Genomic DNA, 22,595 nt, shown 5'->3' with positions numbered 1-22,595 from the left:
GTTGTTCACCTCCACACCACGAGGGGCGCTGCCGCCCCCAGGCTGACCAGGCTCAGGGTCAGGGAAGTCTGTCTAGCCGCGGTCGCCGCCATCTTAGGACACAGGCCTTCCACACCCACCGTGTGCGGCTGCCTCGTGCAGTCTTAGAAGCAGACCCGCTCGCCAAGACACCCAGCCTCTTACCTCTTTAGGCGCTCCTTTAAGTAAGCTGTATTCTCGAGGGCGTTTTAATCTCCTTGGAAACGCTAAAATCGGCGTCTTCCGGGAGCCTGCCTCGCCCCGTGACCGCAGACGTACACTTCCGGGGACACGTGCGTGACCCGTCGCCCCGCCCCCTCCTTCTCTTTCTTTCTGGTGGCTGATTCTGGATAAGACGAGTAGGTAGGAACCCTGGGCGAGGAAAATCGGGTGGCATCCTGCGGCACGGGGACCCGCCGGGGCCGGGGGCGCGGGGCTGGGGTCTTTCCGTGGAAGACAAACCAAGTGCTGGGCGAGAGGAGCTCGGCGGGCCGACCCAGACTCTGGTTCGCGCCCCGGCTCGGGAGGCGGCGGTCTTGCTTCAGGGAAAAGCCGGTAAAGCAGGGGTGAGTTCAGGTCTAGCCTCGAAGGCATAGGCCCTGCGCCACGACCACACCTGCGCTGAAAAGGCAGCACAGCATGGTTGATTGGGAAAGGAGCGGAAAATTTAGTCCTTTGTGACCTCCCACCTTTACCCCACCAGCTTTTTCGTGAGCGGTCGGAGGCCGGTCCCCTGATTTCTAGTTTATTTTCGATCTGGAAAGTAAGAGTAGTCGTAGGAATTCCGTGGGGATGTAGTGAGGATTCCAGAGGGGAATGCAGAAAAAATGGCCCTTCGTTAGGTGTTTCCTAAATCTCAGTGACTGCTAAGTCGGGCACGTTTTAATTTCTGGGCGCTCAGGGCAGGTTTCTCAAAGCCAGAAATTAGGAGAAGGCTTAATTTCTCTTAACATCAGTGTTTGTTGAGCATCTACCGTGCGCCTATTGCCGCTGAAGGCCGAGACGAGGGACGTTCAAGTCTTGCCACGGTGGGCTGGGAGGTGCAGGGCAGGGTTAGCCTCCAGCAAGCGACACCTGGAAATCCTGAGCGCTGGCGTGTTCGCGGCGTGGGGCGGGAGCGCAAGTGCCCGCGTGTCCCGCGCACCTTTCTCGGGGGAGCAGTTATTCCCAGAGAAGTAAACCTTGGGGTTTTCTGTCGTTAACACTGGGATTCTTTTTTCTTTCCTTAAGAAATGGCACCTCGCAAGGGGAAAGAAAAGAAGGAAGAACAGGTCATCAGCCTTGGTCCTCAGGTGGCCGAAGGAGAAAATGTATTTGGTGTGTGCCACATTTTTGCATCCTTCAATGACACTTTCGTCCATGTCACCGATCTTTCTGGCAAGTGAGTACCTAGGTGGAGAGGCCCAGGACCCAATTAACAAGGGTTGGGGTTAGAAACGACCCTGGAACTGGGTGGCAGTTTAAGGGAATCTCTTGAAATAAATGTTGTAAAATGTTCAAATAAGGATATGTGCTTGGTTGATGAATCCACAGATGGTGTGATCTCCTAGGTACTGGAGTTCTGAGAGAGAAGGAGACATTTTGTGCTCTTATGGGCTTACAGCATGGGGACCTCGTATGTAACATGAGGAGGAATTACTCATGGAGTAATAGGAGGATTAAATGTAAAAGTTCATGTAAATCGTCGATACAGAGCTTAGTTATCTAGGATCTGAACCCCATCAAGGCAGAGCCCATGGCAGTCTTGTTAGATCAGGATGCATGTTCAATTGACCTTCATTCTCTGCACTACCTGAGTAGTAGTGCTTTTTATTCATTAGGATGTGGTATGCACTCTGAATCCTTGTTGGGTAGGAAAGAAAGGACCCTGTGCATTTGTCCCCAGGGAAACCATCTGCCGTGTAACTGGTGGGATGAAGGTGAAGGCTGACCGAGATGAGTCATCTCCATATGCTGCCATGTTGGCTGCCCAGGATGTAGCCCAGAGGTGCAAGGAGCTGGGCATCACTGCCCTCCACATCAAACTCCGGGCCACAGGAGGAAATAGGTAAGGCTGGGACTGGGCAGTGAGGTCACTGGGCTTGGGCAAGACATCCTAGGTGTGTACATAATTAATACAGGCATACCTCAAAGATGCTGTGGGTTTGGTTCCAGACCACTGTGTTAAAGCAAATATATCAGTAAAGCAAGTCATGTGAATTTTTTGTTATCCCAGCATGTATAAAATTTAATTTAAAAAAAAAAAAAAAAAAAAAAAAGTTACGTTTACACTGTACTGTATGTAGCCTACTGAGTGTGCAGTAGCATCATGTCTTTAAAAAAAAAAAAAACCAGTGTACATAACCGTAAGTTAAAAATAATTTGCAACTAAAAAAAATTTCTAACTATCTGACAATGAAGGGTTGCCATAAGCCTTCAATTTGTTTTTTTAAAAAAGGCATTATCTGTGAAGTGCAGTAAAATGAGATATGCCTGTAACTGGTTCCTGCACCCTCCCCTGCGCTAACTTACTGTGTTAATTGAGCACTCAGCATACGAGGTACTGTGTTCTAAGTACTAGAAGAGAGTGATGGGGGAAAATAGATATGGTCTCCATCCTCTTATGTGGCTCTTAGGCTGGTGGAGAGACAGGCTTTAAGCAGTATAGAGAAGGGGAGCATGTGGTTTCTTTTTGCAGCAAGTGCTGGGAAGCAAAAATGTGTCAAGGATAGGTTGGTAATAAAGTTTAAACTAAGACCTAATGTTGTGGTTAGAAGTCAGTCCAGTGAAGGAAGGACAGGGGAGAGTATTCCAGCCAGGAACAACTGGAAGGAAAAGGTCTTGGGGTGGAAATGAGCTTGGCACATCTGTGGAAAAGTGGCATGAGGTGTGATAAGATAGGAGCAGGTGAGGTCCTGCTGGGTCTTGAAGAACCTGGTTAAGATTTGGACTTGGGCTGGGGGCGGGGGGGCATGAAAACTTGTTAACAGTAATGACCTGTTGAGGTTGGGTTGTATGATATTTATTTTATTGTTGTTATTTGTCTTTTTTTTTTTTTTTTTTTTTTGGTGGTACGCGGGCCTCTCACTGTGTGGCCTCTCCCGTTGCGGAGCACAGGCTCCGGACTCACAGGCTCAGCGGCCATGGCTTACGGGCCCAGCCGCTCCGCGGCATGTGGGATCTTCCCGGACGGGGGCACGAACCTGTGTCCCCTGCATCGGCAGGTGGACTCTCAACCACTGCGCCACCCGGGAAGCTCTGTTATTTGTCTTTTAAGATGACTGCTGTGTTGGGAACAGACCAGATAGGAAGTTGTTAAAGTGGTCCAGTGGACCGTTGATAGTATTGTGGTCTTGGGAGGATGGAAAAGGACAGATCACCAGAAACACTTAGAATCACAGCATGTGACCAAAAGGGGCACTTCTTTAAACAGGGTGCAGGCAGAGCAGGATACAAACTGTGACCCATGGTGCTGGGGGGAGTGTGTGACAAAAAGTAAGTGGCATACTAAACCTGAAGTATTTATGGTCTGGCCCTTTGCAGAAAGAAAGTTTGTAGAGCCCTGAACTAGAGGGTTGTGGGATCTTCTCATGACTTGGCCAAAAGCTTTTCTTAATTTAGATATTCATATCCTAGGACCAAGACTCCTGGACCAGGGGCCCAGTCAGCCCTTAGAGCCCTCGCCCGCTCAGGAATGAAGATTGGGCGGATTGGTGAGTGCCCCTCTTTGGCTTATGCTTGGATTTGCTTTGAAGCACTGACCCCGGAAAGCATGTGGTCTGCTCAGTGGATACAGGGCCTAGTCTGGTAACTTTTGACAGTTAGGTTTGTTAATAGGGAGTGCAAGAGGCACCATGTGACATAAACTCTCTCCCTGAACACCCTTGTTGCCTTGATGTGAATGTCCTGCATTGGGACAGCGCCGTCTCATTTCTGAACTTCTGTGCCTGATGGTGACTGGTGGAACTGACAGGAGATGAATTGTCCTTTCCAGTGTTCTCATGGGGGTTGCTGTTGGTATTTGGGGGGGGTGTCTCCTGTGTGATCATTGACTACTCAATATCAGTAGGGCAGGCCAGGCATTGTGACAAGAGTGTATGGAGGGGGCAGTAGCTCCCATGGTTGAGAATCACAGCAGTTCTCTACACTTGTGTAGTATTTATACCCTCACGTCTGATCTGGCCACTTATAGCTCTTAGGAGGGAGATGTTAGCCCTTCCCTATTGTTTCTGTGGCAACGTGTACTGATCCCTCAGTCGAATGGTCTAGCCCTCTCAAGATTTTTTCAGAACATTTTCAGCCTCCTAGCTATTAAAAAGGAGATATTCTTCAGTTTATGAGGATTTTTCCACTAGAGTCAGTGCGCTAGGTGTCAGAAACCTGGATTTATCACCTGCCTCTGACATCCTGTGCAAGTGACCCACTCTGAGCCTCAGTTTCCCCTTCTGGTAAGTTGAGTTCAAACCACATCAGAAATTTTGAGGAAGCAGCAGATGGGGCAGCTCCACATCTATCTGTTAAATACTGAGGACTTAACTTGTGAAGCAGCAGGATCCACTGCTGATCCGTTAGACCAATTGGCCTAGGGAGGCCTGGACCCCTTCCCATCCAGCTCCAGGCAATGATGTTTTCTCTTCCTCCCCACAGAGGATGTCACCCCCATCCCCTCCGACAGCACCCGCAGGAAGGGGGGTCGCCGTGGTCGCCGTCTGTGAACAGGACTCCTCAAATTATTGTTTTCTGTTAATAAATTGCCTTGATGTAAGTTCTTTTCGACTCTAGTCTTTTCTCCTTTGTGTAGGGGCCACCCTTGGGTATATTTTGATTCCTTCCTTCTGTATTTAACCAGGGTGTGGGACTGTCTTGAGGTCATGGGTGCGTTGATAAACCAGCAGCCATTTAATAGATACATTGCTTCAGAGAATGTATCTAGCCTGTCAAAGAGGAGCACAAGAGGTACTGATTCAGCCCCTACCATGGGACAGGGTGAGCCTGTGTTCTGGGAACTGGTTTCCTGGGAGGAGGAGCCTAAGGAAAGGTGAGATAATGGTGGCTGCGGTTGGGTCTTTTCTACCCTGCTTGTTGTGGTGTTAAGTTACCTCAGTCATCTAAAGCCGACCAAGGCCTTGGAGACCTTGTTTTGAAAGTGAAGGTGTTGATTCCAAAAGTGGACCAGTTCTTAAAGAGCGGGAGTGGAGTGGAAACTGTTGAGCTAAGTGTATGTAGCCTGAGCAGAAGAGCCTTCCAGACAGCCATATATAAACACGTGTGGGTGTGTACTCGCCCCCCACACCTTCTGTGCAAAAAAGGGATCGCACTCTTGCATCTTGCTTTTTCTCACTTGGCAGATCTTGGAGGTTGTTCCACATCAGTACATAAAGTACATAAAGATTTGGTCACCCACAAATACACACCAAGCCCTATTTTCGTCGGTGATGAAAAAGAAAGTTTCTGCTTTCCGGAAGCATGCATCCAGCTCCAAGGACCCAGTGGCACCAGATGGTACTGAGTGTTCTGCAGAGGCTTAGCATAGCGCTGTGTGATAGTGACTGCTGCCCCAAGGCATGACAATGGCATAATGTTTTCAGGGTTCATCACAGCATGTTTCAGGACTTCATTCCTTTTTATTGCTGATTAACGTTCCATTACCTTGATACACAGATCTCTTCACAGTTCTCTTCCAACTTGGAAGAACCTTGGAGAGGTGGGTCTTGCCATGGCTCCTACCAACTTACCCTGTGTGATGGACAAGCCATCTTCTTTGAGTCTCTTTGTTTCTTCATCTTAAAAATGAGTGATTACAACCCAAAGTATAAAATGAGTCCATGCTGCTGCAGGTGATTTGAATAAATTAAGCCATAAATCTTAAAAAGGATTCTAAATAAAAGTAGATGCTCCCCCTTCCAGTAAGTGGGACTTACTGTGGGCTAGACTTAGTGACTCACGAACATGGAAGAGGGAAAATGTTAACTTTGTTCTGGAGAGACCTTAACCAAACTATTAAGGTTGCTTAACACTTCTGATATATCATGTTGATAGTACTCTGATTTGACAAGATGAGCACTTCACCTCTGAATTCTCTCTGAAAACCCATAGTCCAGTTAGAGGACGTTCTACTGCGTTATCAACATTTAAATGGTCAAAAGTTACGAAAAACAAGGACTTAAGACCAGAGGAGGGACTTCCCTGGCGGCACAGTGGTTAAGAATCCACCTGCCAATGCAGGAGACACGGGTTTGAGCCCTGGTCCAGGAAGATCCCACATTCCAAGGAGCAGCTAAGCCCGTGCGCCACAACTACTGAGCCTGCGCCCTAGAGCCCACGAGCCACAACTACTGAAGCCCGCGCACCTAGAGCCCGTGCTCCACGACAAGGGAAGCCACTGCAATGAGAAGCCCGTGCACCACAACGAAGAGTAGCCCCCGCTCTTCGCAATTAGACAGGCCGCACGCAGCAACGAAGACCCAATGCAGCCAAAAATAAGTAAATAAATTTATTTAAAAAAAAAAAGACCAAAGGAGCTGAAGGAGATGTGATATAATGCATTGGATCCTGGACCAGAAGAGGCATTAGTATAAAAGCTAATATCTAATCTGGAGTCCAATTAGTAGTAATGTACCTATGCTCATTAGTTTTGACAAATGTATTGTTATAATGTAAGATGTTAACATGAGGAAACCAAATGAGTGTTATACAGAAACACCATACCTTTGCAACTTTTTGGTAAATCTTAAAGGATTCCAAAATAAACATTAGGGGAAAAAATGAGGGTACTTTTCTACTGTCATTCTGGTTTCTAAGGCAGCACGTGGTGCACAGACCCTCAGGTATGCATTCCAGGATGAAAATCCCAGTTCCCCAGATTTAGGCTCTAACCTCAGGCAAATTATTTAACCCCTCAGCCCTTTAGTGAAAATTCCTGTGATAAGGGCAGCCTCATAGGGCATCACAAAAATAAGATTGAAGCGTTTAGCACAGTGCCTGGCGCTGAAGAAGCTGCTGCTATTCTTATGCCTGTTCAGTTCTTCTGCCAAGCAGCATGAATGACAGCTGGCTGGAATCCTGGTGGGAAAATGCTGGCGCTTGCTGGAGCGTTCTTTTTATTTCCTGTAATGGGACTTTGCAACCTGTCCTGCTGTTTCCTGGTAACAAGGGATGCAGTCAGCCAGGTCTTTGAAAGCAGTTCATTTCTAGGTTTTGTTTGCAAGTTACAAGGAGAGCTAATTGGTGCAGCCCAGATGGGAACGTAAGCAGCCTCCTGGCCACTGAGGTGGACAGGGCAGGACTCGAGATGTTGCCCCCCCCAAGACTGCAGACCATGGAAGCCCAGCTGCTGGCTGTAAGTGCAGCCTCAACCAGGGCCATGGAGATGGTCCCTACTTCTCGATCCTTTGTCTTACCTGAGCTCCTGCAACAGTCTCTCCAAGTCTCCCTGCCTTCCCCCAAGCCCCTGCCTATCCCTAGGCCACACTGCAGCTGTGTGATCTAAAATTAATTGGATTCTGTCACTATCCTGCTATTTTATCCCTGCCCCACTCTTCAGTCTAGAAGCCAGTCTCCACGAATCTCCAGTGTTTTATCTAACCCTGCCATACCCTTCACCCTCTCTGCCCAAGCCAAACCTAGTTCCTTTCAGTTTTCCAATTCTCCATGCCTTCAGTCTTTTGCTCATGCTTCCCCCTCCCAGCCTGGCTCCTTCAGTATCTCCTCTCCCCAGCTTGGCCTCACTACCTTCTGTTCACCTGTTGGAATCAGCTTTTCATCACTCGCAAAGTTATCTTCCTGGATGCCCCTCAAGATGCTTCTCCACTCAGTTCCCCCAACACCCTTACTCTCCTCGTGGTACCACTAGTCTCCCTCTGTTCTAATAGCCTATTTCCCCACTAATCTGTGAGCTCTGAGAGGGCAGAGAGTATGTCTTGTTCAGTGTCTGCCAGCCCAGTCTGCAAAAGTAGGGGCTCTATAAAGATTTGTTTGCTGAATCATTGAAAGAATGGGCTTCGCCTTCTGTAGTCAATTAGATAGTTGAAGGACTTCTCTAGACCCTGGATACATTAAAACAAACATGCATTCTTGGGCTCTATTCTCAGGGGAGTTAAAGAAATGAGAAAGAAAAGGACATTAAGATGAAATGCGTTAGGGAGCAGAGAGCTGTAGGCAAAGAAAGTTGGGGTAGCCCTCTGGGCACATACTGGAGTTAGTGCCCAGAGATTAAGTTTAGGCTCTGCCCTCAGCCCCACCCATAGCCCCAAGGTGAGGGAACTGAACTTGACCTTCAATTTAAGCCAGAAATCCTCAGATTTCAGAGCTAATGTGGTCCCAGGTGGGAGTGTCTGGGCTCTTTGTAGAAAAGCAAGTCCTCTGGAGAAAACCATCTATATTTGAGGTCTTGCCAGTTGTTTCTTCTTCCGGTTTGCTTCATTGACCTGGGTGATGGTGTCATGGCTCCCTTTTGCCCAGGAGAATACTATCAAGGCCATTCTCAGTCTCTTAATGAAGGATCTGGAAAACCTTTCCCCAAACGTGGTCTCAGGGGAGCATTGCTGACCTTAAGTGGGCCAAAGAGAAGATGTATAAGGGACTTTAAGTTCTGTCTGGGGGAAGAGGGAGCAAGCAGTCTTGTTGCTTGTAGTTCTTAAGTGGTAGAACTTGGCCAGTGGGTGGGTAGGAGTTGTAGAGAGATTTAAGCATCAGATAAAGAAGAGTTTTCTACAAGAGAGCTGCTAAGAGGAAATAAAACTGCTTCATGAAGAGTGGATCTCCTAATCATTGGAGGCATACACGTGTAAGCCAGACCCCCAAAGGCTAGTTACATCAGAATCACTTAGTGTGGCAGAGACAGTTCCCTAAAGTGCTGCTTTTTTCATTATGAATAGCAGTCTCAATTTTTAGCTGGATGTATAGTTGATCAGAATAGAGATTACAGTTCCTAACTATAGTCACCATGCTGTATATTACATGGACTTATTTTATAAATAAAGGAAACATCTAAAAGGGAACATTCCCTTTCCTCTAGATAATTGCTTTCAGATCTTTGCTGGAACTTGTCACCTTATCAAACAGCCCTTCCTTGATCATCACAGATCAGTTAATGTTTCTGCCCGCTGCCCCACCTCTAGCCATCATTCTTAAGCTGTTTACCTGCCACATTCTTAACACTTAACCCCAACTGATAGTCCGGAGTCTGTGCCTCTTGAGTCCAGTGGTTCTCAACCTTGAGCGTGCATCAGATTCAGTAGATCTGGGATGGAGGCCTGAGAATTTCTATTTCTAACAAGTCCCCAGGTAGTGCTGATGTCAGTGGTCTGGAGACCACACTTTGAGAACCACTGGACTTGTCTGTTTAGGTCACTGCTGTATCCCAGCACCAGGAACAGTGCGTTAAGTTGTGTTCTCTAAATATTTGTTGACTCAAATTGCAGATATTATCTCATTCAGTAGCTTTAAGGCAGGTACTGTTATCCACATTTTACATATGGGGAAACTGAGGGTCAGAGTAAGTGAGTTGTCCAGGGGCACATAGCTAGAAAGGATCAGAGTAGAGATTCAAACCTGCGCTTGTCTGTAACCGGGGAGCGTGCCTTCCTCAGTCACTGTGCTGTCATACCTTTGTCAGGCTGGGGCTCAGTACAGTCTGGTTGAGGAGCAGGAAGAGGAGGACCCTCCCTGTCCTTGCAGAGGATTGGGGAGTAGATGGCAGCAGAGTGCCCCTCCTGAAGGGAGCCCAGTGGCTGTTGAGTTTGCAGCCGTCATATATGGATGGCCACCAGGTGGCAGCATCGTACAGATAGGAAGCCACCTGCTGGGATGGGGGGAGGTGTCTGGGTTCTGCCACCATTAACTTCTGTGGCCCTAGGCATATCCCATTTCTTATGGGCTTTAATTTCCCCATCTTCACAGACAGAAGACTGGATCTCTATAATACATAAAGAAAACTTGCAGCTCAAATACCACCTATAAGAGACAGGTGCAGCTACTGAAAATCAAATGCCCCCAAACAAAATATACTGTTTCTCTTCTCCTACACTGAAAAAAAACCCCCAAACCCAAAAAACCCACCACCAACAAACCCCCCGACATAACACTCCACTGTACTATCACTGTCCAAAACAAATATGCAAACCACAAAACCGAGCCACATGTAATTTCAAATTCTCTAGTAGCTATATTAATAAACTATAGAAAGTGACATTAATTGTAATAATACATTTTATCTAACCCAATATATCCAAAATATTTTCACTTCAATGTATAATCGATATAGAAAATTATTACCAAGATATTTTACATTTTCTTTCTCTACTAAATCTTTGAAACCCGGTGTGTGTTTTACACTTAACAGCACATCTCAATTCAGACTAGCCATGTTTCAAGGCTTCAACTGCCACATGTGGCTAGTGGCTGCCCTGTTAGACAGCACAGCCCTAGGATATTAATCGCAAATGTTTATTGAGATAGGCACTGTACTGTTTTATATACATTATCTTAATCAGTCCCCATAATACCCTATAAATCAGGCAAGATTATTATCAGTCAAATTTTGCAGATAGGGACTTCCCTGGTGCTCCAGCAGCTAACCCCATGACCCTTGGGGAGTTCGTCTGGGCTGGGGCAGATGGAGAAGGCTTTGGATGGGAGAAAAGTGAGGGCGATGGTAGCTTGGGCCAGGAAAGCTGTTTGAACAAAGCAGTGGAGTGAGACTTTGTGGATGATGGGGAATTGGTGGCTGGCTTCATGAGAGGTGGGGCTGAGGGTCCTGAATCCAAGATCTCACTTTGATGCGGCAGGGACCAAGGCAGGCAGGTGAGGGTTTCTGAACAGGGGGATCAGTTGAGCCAGGATCAGGTATCTGGGATTTGGAAGGTGAATCCAACAGCCACAGGAGATCAGAGGAGAGACTTGGGCAGGGAGACGGGAAGGTAGCAGAGACTCTAGGAGACAATAGGGATTTCTGGTTTATCCTCTGGGATCAGCTCCAGGAAGTTCTATTTCTGAAATGAAAGCAATCTCAACTAGCCCAGGCATGAGGACTAAAGCTTTTTGCGTCTCTGGAGGCAAATAACTATCACTGGACCTTGGAATCCAATAGCTCTAGACATTACCACCTCCTCCAGGAAGCCTCCCCTGACTTCCCAAGGAGGAATTCCACCCCGGAGTCATGTTCTGTTACGTCAGAACCAGGCCCACCTCCGGCTCAGCCCAGCTTCCCTCAGAGCTTTGACAATACTTGCTCATTCAATTGACCCAATTCCACCAGCCCAGAGAAGGTAAGGAAAGTGTATGTGGTCCCCTTCCCCGGGGAGATCTCAATGTAGCTTAGGGGACCAGCCTCAGTGACTGAAAGCAGCCAGAGAGCAAGAGGGGAGCACTTGTAAGCGGTACCCTGCATCTCCTATGAGCTTGGGACGGGCCCACTGCACCTGAGACTGAGGCTGAAGTCTCTCCCAGGTCAGCCCGGTCACTTCAAGGCTGAGAGCCAGAGGCTCTGACTGTTCCTTCCAGGAAGGCCTTATTCCTTTCTTCTCCCTCCTGTTCGAGGTCTCCATTTCCCTGCTTCCTCACTTCCCCAGAGCACGATCCAGGGGCCTGGGCCCCCACCCCGACTCTGTAGCAGCGGGCTGTACAGACTTCTTTCCAAACCAGCTGTTTTGTGACCTTTTGTGCTTAGAGGTTATGCCAGCCTGTGGCAAAACCACTGTGTACTGTATTTATTTATTCTGTTAGTTGAAAAAACAAGACTCAAATGCCCCTCCCCTGCTCCGCCCCCTGTGTAGTACAGCATGACACTCTGTCTCGTGTATCCCTCTGTCTGTCTGTCTGACTTCCTGTGACATTGTGATCTGTTCTTTGTCCTACTTGGCTAATAAAAGAATCTGGCAGCACACACACAAAAAAATGCGTCCACTGCAGGGGACACGGGTTCTATCCCTGGTCCGGGAATATCCCACATGCCGTGAAGCAACTAAGCCCATGCGCCACAACTACTGAGTCTGCACCCTAGAGCCTGTGAGCCACAACTACTGAGCCCGCGTGTCACAACTACTGAAGCCTGTGCGCCTAGAGCCTGTGCTCCGCAACAAGAGAAGCCACCACAATGCAAAGCCCGCACACCACAACAAAGAGTAACCCCGGCTCGCCGCCACTAGAGAAAGCCCATGCGCAGCAATGAAGACCCAGTGCTGCCAAAAATAAATAAAATTTAAAAAAAAAAAAAAAATCTCAGGTGACATGCGGTGTGGCCAAAAAAAATTAAAAATTTAAAAATTTAAAAATTCATTTTGCAGGTAACAAAACTGAGGTTCAGGGAGGCTTCTTGGCCAAGATCACACAGCAGGTAAGCAGAGATTCTGGATTTGAACTTGGCTCTGTCTGGCTCTAGAGTGTGTACCCTTCACCTTGACATAATCCTGCCCTGATAGACGTTTAGGATATGCAGTCAGTTAGGCCCACTGATTGGGATTCCAAAGTCAGGGAATGCAGAAGCCCAGGAGCCAACAAGAAGGCCTGTGAGGGCAGGAGGAGAGAGACCTTGAAGCTACCATTCTCCCACCCCCCTCAATGTTTGACAGCGTTGAGCTTGCCTAGCAAACAGCCAGTGACTCTGTCAAGAAGAAATCATGATCTTAGGAAAATCATGTTAGCATGATGAGTAACTGAGCTTGCACACACAAAAAAATTGGTGTCAGGAGAAAATGAAAATTGAGAAATGCAGGACAATAGGAATAGCCTACAGGGAGTACGGAAGAGGGCAGAATTCCAAGGGACAGGGCTAGGCCCAAAGTGTAGAAGTCATAGAGAGCAAGTTGTAGCTCTACCTCAGGAAAAATAGCAATAATGACAGTGTCAGTAGCTAAAATTTATTAAGCACTTACCAAGCAACTTAAATGTAGCATCTTATTTCATCCTCATTATCATACTAGGAAGTAGGTACTATTACTACGATTTTACAGATGAGGAAACTGAGGCACAGGATGCTAGTAGGAAGCAGAGTTGCGATTCAACCAACTGGAGTCCACACTCTGGATTGCCACACTATCCTGCCTAGAATGAGCTGCTTGTGGAGGTACTGAGCTCTGTGCTCTGGAGGCATGTAAGCAGAGCGCCAGAGATGTTGGGAAATGCTCCAAAAGGACCATTCCCGAGAAGGACAGAACTAGTGAACTGATAATTAAGCTTCTCTGGAGAGTAAGGAAGGTAGACACTGCCCACAAGGATTGGGAAGGAATCCTATCTGCCTTTTGAATCCAACCCCTTGGGAATAGGGGCTGTAGGCGGCATGGCCTTCACTAAGACCGGTGAAAGTGAGTTAAGGGCTCTATGGGAGGCAAGGTACTTAAGAGAATGGGCTCTGCGGACAGCTCAGACCTGGGCCCAAATCCTGGGTTTGCCACTTGCTGGCACTTGGCTAGTTTGTACATCTCATTTAATCTCCCTGAGGCTCACAGGGCTGTTGTGACAATAAAATGATGAGACAGATATCCGCCAAGTCAGGAAAGTCAGGAGCCAAGGCCTTGGTGTAATTCAGAAAGCTTCACTTTTTCCCCAAACCCAGTGGATGGGCTGTTGGTGGCAGCAATTGGGAAATTAGCTGCCAGGCTGAGGAGGCAGGTCTGAGAGCCGGAGAGCAGGAAAAGAGAGGCATCAGGGAGTTGGTCTGGTGCCTTCACAGAGAGGCAGTCCAGGACCGCTCTTGCCTGGGGAGGAGGCTGGTCAGCCACACAGGGGCGGCTCTGTGGAAGTACCAGGGACTCACTGCGCAGGAGCTCGGCAGAACCCCTCCTCCTCAGCATCATCAGTCCCTCCCTCCCTCCCGCCCTCCCTTCTGAGGCGTTTCCGTCTGGACAAATATGTTCAAACACCGTGACCTGTGTTCTCTTCCAGGGGCTACCCTCAGCTCTCTGCTCTCCCTCCCATGCTGGCTTCACTTCTTCCCTCCCAATCGCCTCCCAACCCAATTCTCAGAACTGCTTTTGTCAAGATCTCCCATGACCTCCATGTGGCCCAGACCAGTGGGCATTTCCCTCAGTGATATTTGGCACAGTTGACACTCCTTCACTCCTTTATTGGGATCTGTGATCACACCCTCTCCCCGTTTTCCTTCTGATCCCTGACCACTCCTCTGCACTGCTCAGAGCTGCTCCTCATCCGATCTCCACACATTGAGGGTCCCCAGAGCTCAGCCCTGATCCCATGGTTGAAAATGCTGCCCGTAATTTGGTCATTTACAAAGGTGTATGCTCACTCTTCTTCAAGTTTCAGTCATCTACCTGAGGTCAACACGTGGGTGTCACATAGAATACAGCCAGAACCAAACTCTAGGGTCTACCGATTCCAGAATGTGTTTCCCATCTTCTCCACCCCAGCAAATGCCACCATCCATTGTATAGCTCTAAACCCGGCCACCGTCTTTTTTTTTTTTTTTTTTTTTTTTGCGGTACGCGGGCTTCTCACTGTTGTGGCCGCTCCCGTTGCGGAGCACAGGCTCCGGACGCACAGGCTCAGCGGCCATGGCTCACGGGCCCAGCCGCTTGGCGGCACGTGGGATCTTCCCAGACTGGGGCACGAACCCGTGGTCCCCTGCATCGGCAGGCGGACTCTCAACCACTGCGCCACCAGGGAAGCCCCGGCCACCGTCTTTGAACTCACTCCCACAGCAAGTCCTGACATTTCTACTTTCAAAACAGCTATCGAACCCATCCACTTTTCCTTGTCTCCACCACCATCTCTCACCTAAACTACTTTACTCCTAACTAATCTCCAGGCTTCCACTCCTGCCCTTGGTAAATCTATATGCTGCACATCATCTAAAAACATAAACCAGCCCCAGCCCCTCCCTGCTTGACACCCTTTGCCAGCTTCCCATTGTGCTTGGAATAATACCTAAGCTGCAGCCCAGCCTGTCCCCTCAACATCATCTGAAACCACCCTTCCCCTCGCTCACTAGGCTCAGACGCACTGTACTTCTTTCTGTTCCTCAAATGTGCCAAGGACTTCTTGTTTCTGTGAATGACATCATCTCCATCACCCAAGCAGAAAAGCTCACCAAGCATCTTGGTCTCACCCCTCTATCCATATCCAGTTTTGCCTGAGTCCTGTGGACCTCCTCCTGACACTTTTATTCTTCGTCACCTTTCCTCCAGTGCTCCTAGCTATAGCCTCCAACAGGCCTGCCTCTCCAGCTTGACTTTTCACCACAGCCTCCTGACTGGTCTCCCTGCCTCCAGCCTCAGTTGTGACCTGACCCCAGCCACAGATTGACCCCGATCGCTAAGCCCAACCTCAGCCACTGGTAGCCTGGTCTCTGAGTGAGACTGGGGCTCAGCCATCGCCAGGTGTCTCCAAATGCCCCTGTGTCCTAGTGACAGGCACAGAACTGGTGCTTGATACATATTTGTTGGATGAATGAATTCTAGGGGAAGGCTCGGTCAGTCCTACTCAGCTGTGCTAGCTGAGATCATGTCCAAAGGTCATGCTATTAACCTACCTGCCACACGGCAGCTGGGAGAAGAGTAGGGGATTCCCAGATCCTAAATTGGTTGTAGAACATCTGACCTAGGGCAAATTAAATCCTCTCCTCACTCAATTGTCCCTTCAGTAGGATGGGAAGGAGTGAAGCAGCTAGTTTCTTTCTCCCAGAAACACTGTACTATACTCAGTATAAAATGTTTCCGCACCCCAGTTCTCCTTGGACCTTCACAGCAGTGCCATGAGGCAGTGGGGATTATCTGCCCCTATTGTACTGATTTCAACACAGCCTGAACCACCCTTTTAAACTGCAAGTCAGATAATGACACTCCTTTGCTCAAAGCCTTCCCATGGCTCTTGATTTTACTCAGAGTAAAAGCCAAGGTTGTGACAATGGCCACAGGATCTGACCCCGGAACTTGCTGACCTCATGTCCTGTCATGTTCCACCTTAGTGGCGCCGCTCTAGCCACACTGGCCTCCTTGCTGTTCCTCAGCCATGCCGGGTGCATCCCCACTCTGGGATCTTTGTTCTGGCTCTTCCTTCTGTCCAGGGAATCCTTCAGCCAGACACGGGCTGGATTAAACACCTCAAGCCTGTGCCCAAATCTCGCCTTGTCAGTGAGGCCCAGCCCAACACCCTATAAAGTACTACAACCTGCCCCTATCCTGCTGCTGCAGTAATACCTTTCCTTTTCCCGATCTCTGGCACCACTCTTTTTTTTGTTTTTATTGGGGTACAGTTGTTTCACAATGCTGTGCTAGCCTCTACTATACAGCGAAGTGTGTGCTATACAGCAGGTTCTCATTAGTTATCCATTTTATATATATTAGTGCCTGCCATCACTCTTTTTAAAATTAATTAATTAATTAATTTGGTTGTGCCAGGTCTTAGTAGCGGCCGGAGGGCTCCTTAGTTGTGGCTCACCAGCTCCTTAGTTGTGGCATGCGAACTCTTAGTTGTGGCATGCATGTGGGATCTAGTTCCTTGACCAGGGATCGAACACGGGCCCCCTGCGCTGGGAGCATGGAGTCTTAACCACTGCGCCACCAAGGAAGTTCCTGCCATCACTCTTTAATAAATAAACTTACTTGTTTGTTTCCCACTAGAATGTAAACTCCGTAAGGGCAGGGATACTTGTCTGCTTTGTTCATTTATGTAGCCCAAGGACCTGGCACAAAGTAGATGTGCAATAAATAATTGTTGAATGCATGAGTGAGTGAAAGAAGTGAAGTAAGTGGCTTGCCCAGGCCAGGCATAACAGGTACAGGACTGTAGCCCAGGCCTGCTCCTTTCCCACAAAGAGGACCTTTTCCAACCCCTTGTTCATGGCCAAGGTGTGCTAGGGTCCCCGTACAGAAAGGATGGCCAGGCCATCCTGGGGTGGTAGATAGGGCTGGACATGCACTGCCTACCACCTGGGGTGGCTCTTTCCTCTCAGGGACTTTGGGACTAAGGAGGAAAACAGGATGGCAGAGGTCCTGGGGGATTCCACCTCCTGGCTCACCCTGGTGATCTGGCAGGAACTCACACCTCTGGGTCTTGGAGTGCCCAGACCAAGGGAGAACAGGCATCTCAACCTAGACTAGCTTAATGGGGACACCACAGGAGGAGACTCCCAGGATGATCCAGAGTGGGAGGGGGAGGCCCCCTCTGGCTCTGTTGAGCAGCTCCAAATCTCTGGGTACAGGCAGGGTCCCGGATTCAGATGCAGCAGATTTGCAGAAAAAAATTTATCACTGAACTACCTAACATTTATTGCACACTTAGTCTCTACATCAGGCATATGTATACTAATTCATTCAATACTCCTAACAATCTAATGGTTTAGGTTCTGTTAGTATGCCCATTTTACAGGTGAGGAAACTGAGGCATGGTGGAGTTAAGTAATTTGCTCAAAATCACATCCTGTAGTGGTGGAGCTGGAATTTTTTTCTTATCAAAACAAAACTTTTGATAGTTTCTGAGAAATTTCAAGGAGGCTTACAACACACATTTTGTGCTCATGCTGTGAAAGAGCCCACTGTCAATGTAATAATGTGTCAATAATGTGATGGGAATATAGTGTCGTCTTAGCAGCTAGCACAGTTCTTATATAGGAGGAAATTGGATTTGTACACAATTGCCTTTACGTTTTTTCTAAACAGTTATTATTCAGAATTTCAAACATACAGAGAAAATGTTCATACATATACCCACCACCTAGATTCACCTATTGTTAATTTTATCTATTATCTTTCTTTTTTTCCTATTTTGAAAATAACTTGCAAACCTCATGTCATGTCACCTCCAAGAACTTCATTCAGCCTTCGGCCTCTAGAAGTATATTTTTCTAGCAGACTAATGTTCCATTATTGCATCTAAGAAAAGCAGTAATAATTCCCAAGTATCAGCTAACATTCAGTCCATGTTCAAATTGCCCCAGCTTCTTAAAAATATTTCTTACAGGGACTTCCCCAGCGGTCCCATGGTTAAGACTCTGCGCTTCCAGTGCAGGGGGTGCGGGTTCGATCCTTGGTCGGGGAACTAAGATCCCACATGCTCTGCGGCACGGCCAAAACCTCCCAAAAAACAGGGACTTCCCTGGTGGCGCAGTGGTTAAGAATCTGCCTGCCAATGCAGGGGACACGGGTTTGAGCCTCGGTCCGGGAAGATCTCACATGCCGCGGAGCAGCTAAGCCCATGTGCCACAACTACTGAGCCTGCGCTCTAGAGCCCGTGAGCCACAACTATTGAGCCCTGCACGCCACAACTATTGAAGCCCGCACGCCTAGAGCTCGTGCTCTGCAACAAGAGAAACCACCGCAGTAAGTCTGCGCACCGCAAAAAAGAGTAGCCCCCTCTCGCTACAACTAGAGAAAGCCCACGCACAGCAAGGGAGATCCGATGCAGCCCAAAATAAATAAATAAATAAATAAATAAATTGTATTTTTAAAAAACCCAAAAAACCAAAAAACAAAACCAAATAAAAATCTCTTACAGCTTTTTTCCCAACCAAAATCTTGTCAAAATTTACAAATTGCATTTGGTTGTTACGTTTCTTCAATCTTTTAAAATATAGAACCCTCTCCACACCCACACATGCACGTTTTTTCATGACATTGACTCTTCGATGGGTACAGTTGTTGTTTGTAGACTGTCTCTGAATTTGTCTGTTTCCTCATAGTTTTATTTCATTCGTTCTTCTGTGTCCTGTAAACTAGAATTTAGGTCTAAAGGCAGATTCATTTAATGATTTTTTTAGCAAAGATACTCCCCAGCTGAGTATCTTACCCCATTAGGAAATACATAATGTTATGTTGCTCCACCACTGGTGATGCTAAAAGTTTGATCACGTGGTGGTGACAGCAGGGCTGCACCATTGTAGACTGCCTTTTTCTGTAAACAACCAGCAAGGACTTTGGGGATGATACTATGGCATGTGGATATCCTGTTCTCCCCCAACCCTTTGTCTCATGGTTTGGGCATCTATTGGTGGTCCTTGCCTGAGTTAATTATTACACTGGGGGTTACAAACAGGTGATTTTCTAATTCTGTCTTTTCTTTTACATTAGTTAGCTTGCATTCTTCTAGAAACAAGGGTTTTTCCTCATCAGCTGGGATTGAACTGTATAGTTCCTTTTAAAGAGGCGGGGTAAATTATTCTTATTGATGCTGGAATTGTCTCATATGTGGTTGGCAGGTGCCTCTTCAAGTTGGCTCCAGGGTCCTTCTGACAAACTCCAGCGGTCTTTGAGCACTTCTTCGCTTTCTGGGAAAAAAAGATGTCTCCGACTCACCTGTGTTTTCCCTTTCTCAGCCCTGGGATCTGCCATTTTGGAACTAGAATGTGCATCCAGCAAGTTGGCCTCAGAGCTCTTTTGTTTAGACCAGTCCCAGCTCTTTGTGACCTTGGGCCAGCTCCTTTCCGCTTTCTGAGCCAGATTTTCTTCATACGAACAGTGGGGGAGCAGAATCCTGCCTTAACCCTGGATACCCCTCAGGGTGTGGCAGATACCAAGCCTTCCTTCTTCCTGTCATTCTGTCTCCATCCCATGCAGGAGGGTAGGTAGGATGGGGCTGCTCCACCGGGCAGCAGGGCCTGTGTGACAACTGAGACCTCTTACCCTACTAGAAGCAAAGGAGGGAGCCATCATCCAGCCCACCCTCCTAGCTGGAATCGTCTCCAGCCTCCTGTGGGCGAGGACAGGATGACCCTTGGGGTCACCCTCAGCTTTGGCCTAAAGCTGCTTCGCAAGGAAAAGGCATTAGACTACCATTTTGTTATCACAGTCAGTTTAGAATCAACTGACTTCGATGTTGAATGGAGTTTTACTTCATATCAAAGTTATAAATTCACATATTTAAATAATCAAATCCTTCTAAAGGGCTGGCTGTGAAAAACAGCCATTCTTTACCTTCCTTTTCATACCACTTTAAAACGTTTTTAGCTGATTCATTTGGTATTAACCTCCATATCTCTAAATGACTACTGGTATTGTTACTTCCAGATTGTTTCAGTTTTAAACATTATCTGGTTGGCTTTTCACTGTGGAAGACCAAGATTTAGCCCTCTTTTCTCCTCTAAGTGACTTTTCCTGACCTCTCGTCCTCCCAAATGCCTCTATTGTATGTTTAGTTAGGTCAGTATTCAAAGTTTACTATATTATGACAATGTAAATGCCTTTTTTAGCTGCATTATGTAGTATAGTATCATGACTATTCATTTCCTATATAACTTTTGTTTTCCCAAGAGTTAATAGTTGTCTTGGTTTTTCATTTGCTTAATTTTCTGTGAAATTATCATAATTCAACCTCATACTCTCCAAAAAAGGATCTAAGTCACCTCTTAGTATGTTCAGACCTATCAGCTATCTATCAATTTTATCTTGTTGAAGAAATGTCTTTCAGAGCCTTTGGGCCTGATCCAATATGGATATGTTGCTTTACTCCTGGGATTTTGCTGTACCATCATTCTGGGGATCCCCATTCCCTCTTGTGAGCTGAATTTCAGTTTCCTGTGTCCCAGGTCTTCCTTTATTTTTAGTGAACACCTTCATTTTGGTGGAGCATACCTTCCTGAAGCTTTCTGAGGAAGAAAAAATTTTTGAGATACCTAATGTCTGGAAATACCTTAATGACACCCTCCTACGTATTTAGTAATTTGGCTCAGTAAATATTCTAGGGTGGAAATCATTTTCCCATCGAATTTTGAAGGTGTTGCTCCGTTATCTTCTGGTTTCCAGGGTTGCTCTTAAGAAGTCCAAAGTCATTCTGATTCCTGGTCCTTTATATCTGTCTTGTTTATTTCTTTCTGTGGAATCTTCTTTTTGTCTTTATTTTTCTGAAACTTCACTTGATGTGCCTTGGTGTGAAATTATTTTTATACTTTGGCCCTGGTACTCACTGGGCCCTTTCAGTTTGGAAATTTATGTCTTTGAGTTCTGGGAATTGTACTGAATTTTTTCCCCTCTATTTTCTCTGTTCCCTATTTCTGGAACTCTGATATTTGGCTATTGGGCATCCTGGACTGGTCTTTAATTCTCTTATCTTTTCTATTTCTTTCTTTTTATCTTTGTGGTATACTTTCTGGGAGGTAAAACACACACACACATACATACACACAAAACCTTTATCTTTTACCTACTGGTTGTTTAATATCTACCCTCATATGTTTAGTCTTTAAGAGCTTTTTTGTTGTTCTTCTTCTAACAGTACTTCTATCTTTATAGCATACTATTCTTGTTTCATGGGTGCAGTATCATCCTTTACCTCCCTAAGGCTATTAATGAGTGTTCGCTTCCTGCATGGTTTTTGGGGTTTGGTTAGTTGTTTTGTTCACTCTCTTTTATGTTAGAGGTTTACTTCAGATGTCCCATGACCCTTGATTGTCTAAAAAATCAAGTGGAAGCCGTGACCCATGTGAAGGGCTTATTCACTGAGGGCTTCCCTATAGGGTTATCTGGCTGGGTTGTTTCATTGTTGAACCCCAATATCAGAATCTTTAGGTCATTCCTTGTGGGATGGTCATACTCTCCAGGGAAGCCTTCTCTCATTTATTGCCTGGAGAAAGAAGGCCTGGCTTCTGGCATTCTGTGAACTGGGTCAGAGAGAAGGCTGGGACTCTCAGCTTTAGAACTGGGCCCATGCCCTGCACTGTGCCTAGGGATAGACTTCCAGTCCTCTTTCAGGGAGGGAGGGATAGTTGGGGAGGGAGAGGACATGGATATCCAACTGTTTTCATAAACAGACTTCCAACGAATCTTCTTTTTAGCCCCACCTGTACTCCCACCCAGTGTGCCTAATACCTCAATTCCTGAGCCTGTTCTATCATGTAAATTGGTGGCTTCTCAGCTTTTCTAGCTGCAGGTTTAGGATTAAGCTTTCTGGGGTCTGTTAATGACTACCTCCAATCCACCTGCTTTCCAGCTTCCAAAATTTTGCACTGTTTTCTCCTGTTCTCTTTGTCCTTATAGATTTACACTAAGAAAAAAAAAAGGCAACTCTTCGCCATTTTAGTGACAGAGCCAAGTGAAAGAGGAAGCAAAGCTATATATGTGTTCTAGCGATCATTACCAAGAAATCTGTTTTTAAATTGAGCTATAAATTTCACATAATAGTCAAGCTTTTAAAATGGTACAATTCAGTGGTTTTTCCATATATCCACAAAGTTGTGCAACAATCACCACTGTCTAATTCCAGAATATCTTCATCACCCTGAAAGGAAATCCCATACCCATTAGCAGTCATTCCCCATCCCCTTTCCCCCCCAGCCCCTGGCAACTGCTGATCTACTTTCTGTTTCTATGGCTTGCCTAGTCCAGACATTTCAAATAGATGGAATCATACAATATGTGGCCTTTTGTGTCTGGCTTATTTCATTTAGCATGATGTTTTCTTTTCTTTTTTTAAAAAAATAAATTTATTATATTTGGCTGCATTGGGTCTTCGTTGCTGCATGCAGGCCTTCTCTAGTTGCAGCGCATGGGCTTCTCACTGCAGTGGCTTCTCCTGTTGCAGAGCATGGGCTCTAGGCACGCGGGCTTCAGTAGTTGTGCCACGCAGGCTTCAGTAGTTGTGGCTCACAGGCTCTAGAGCGCAGGCTCGGTAGTTGCGGTGCATGGGCTTAGTTTCACCATGGCATATGGGATCTT

The 22,595-nt window shown here is 46.9% G+C and overlaps 1 protein-coding gene across 2 annotated transcripts; it reads left to right on the top strand.

Annotated features, from left to right (window-relative positions):
• The first annotated feature begins 229 nt into the window (after positions 1–229).
• Positions 230–12,214, top strand: RPS14 (ribosomal protein S14). Of its 2 annotated transcripts, XR_012330911.1 has the most exons (7): positions 230–381; positions 1,249–1,399; positions 1,904–2,065; positions 3,634–3,710; positions 4,645–4,758; positions 4,847–4,953; positions 5,346–12,214. XR_012330911.1 is itself a non-coding variant. In XM_033853460.2 (5 exons), the coding sequence occupies exons 2-5, from the start codon at positions 1,251–1,253 to the stop codon at positions 4,710–4,712; spliced, it is 456 nt and encodes a 151-aa protein (XP_033709351.1). In that variant the 5' UTR covers positions 230–381; positions 1,249–1,250; the 3' UTR covers positions 4,713–4,764. The 2 variants fall into 2 exon arrangements, 1 of the variants encoding a protein (XP_033709351.1); XM_033853460.2 differs by lacking the exons at positions 4,847–4,953; positions 5,346–12,214 and having other exon boundaries at positions 4,645–4,764.
• Positions 12,215–22,595: the final 10,381 nt, after the last annotated feature.

The sequence above is a fragment of the Tursiops truncatus genome, chromosome 3 (assembly GCF_011762595.2).
Source record: "Tursiops truncatus isolate mTurTru1 chromosome 3, mTurTru1.mat.Y, whole genome shotgun sequence".
NCBI lineage: Eukaryota > Metazoa > Chordata > Mammalia > Artiodactyla > Delphinidae > Tursiops > Tursiops truncatus.
Note: the sequence above shows the minus strand (reverse complement) of the source record. Positions and strands in the feature narration are given on the sequence as shown.

What these genes read in the sequence shown, in the direction of transcription:
- RPS14 (XM_033853460.2), top strand. Translation starts at nt 1,251, where the DNA reads ATGGCACCTCGCAAGGGGAAAGAAAAGAAGGAAGAACAGGTCATCAGC. An exon ending in GTCACCGATCTTTCTGGCAA is followed by an intron (nt 1,400 to 1,903) that starts GTGAGTACCTAG and finishes ATTTGTCCCCAG; the next exon opens with GGAAACCATCTGCCGTGTAA. An exon ending in AATGAAGATTGGGCGGATTG is followed by an intron (nt 3,711 to 4,644) that starts GTGAGTGCCCCT and finishes TCCTCCCCACAG; the next exon opens with AGGATGTCACCCCCATCCCC.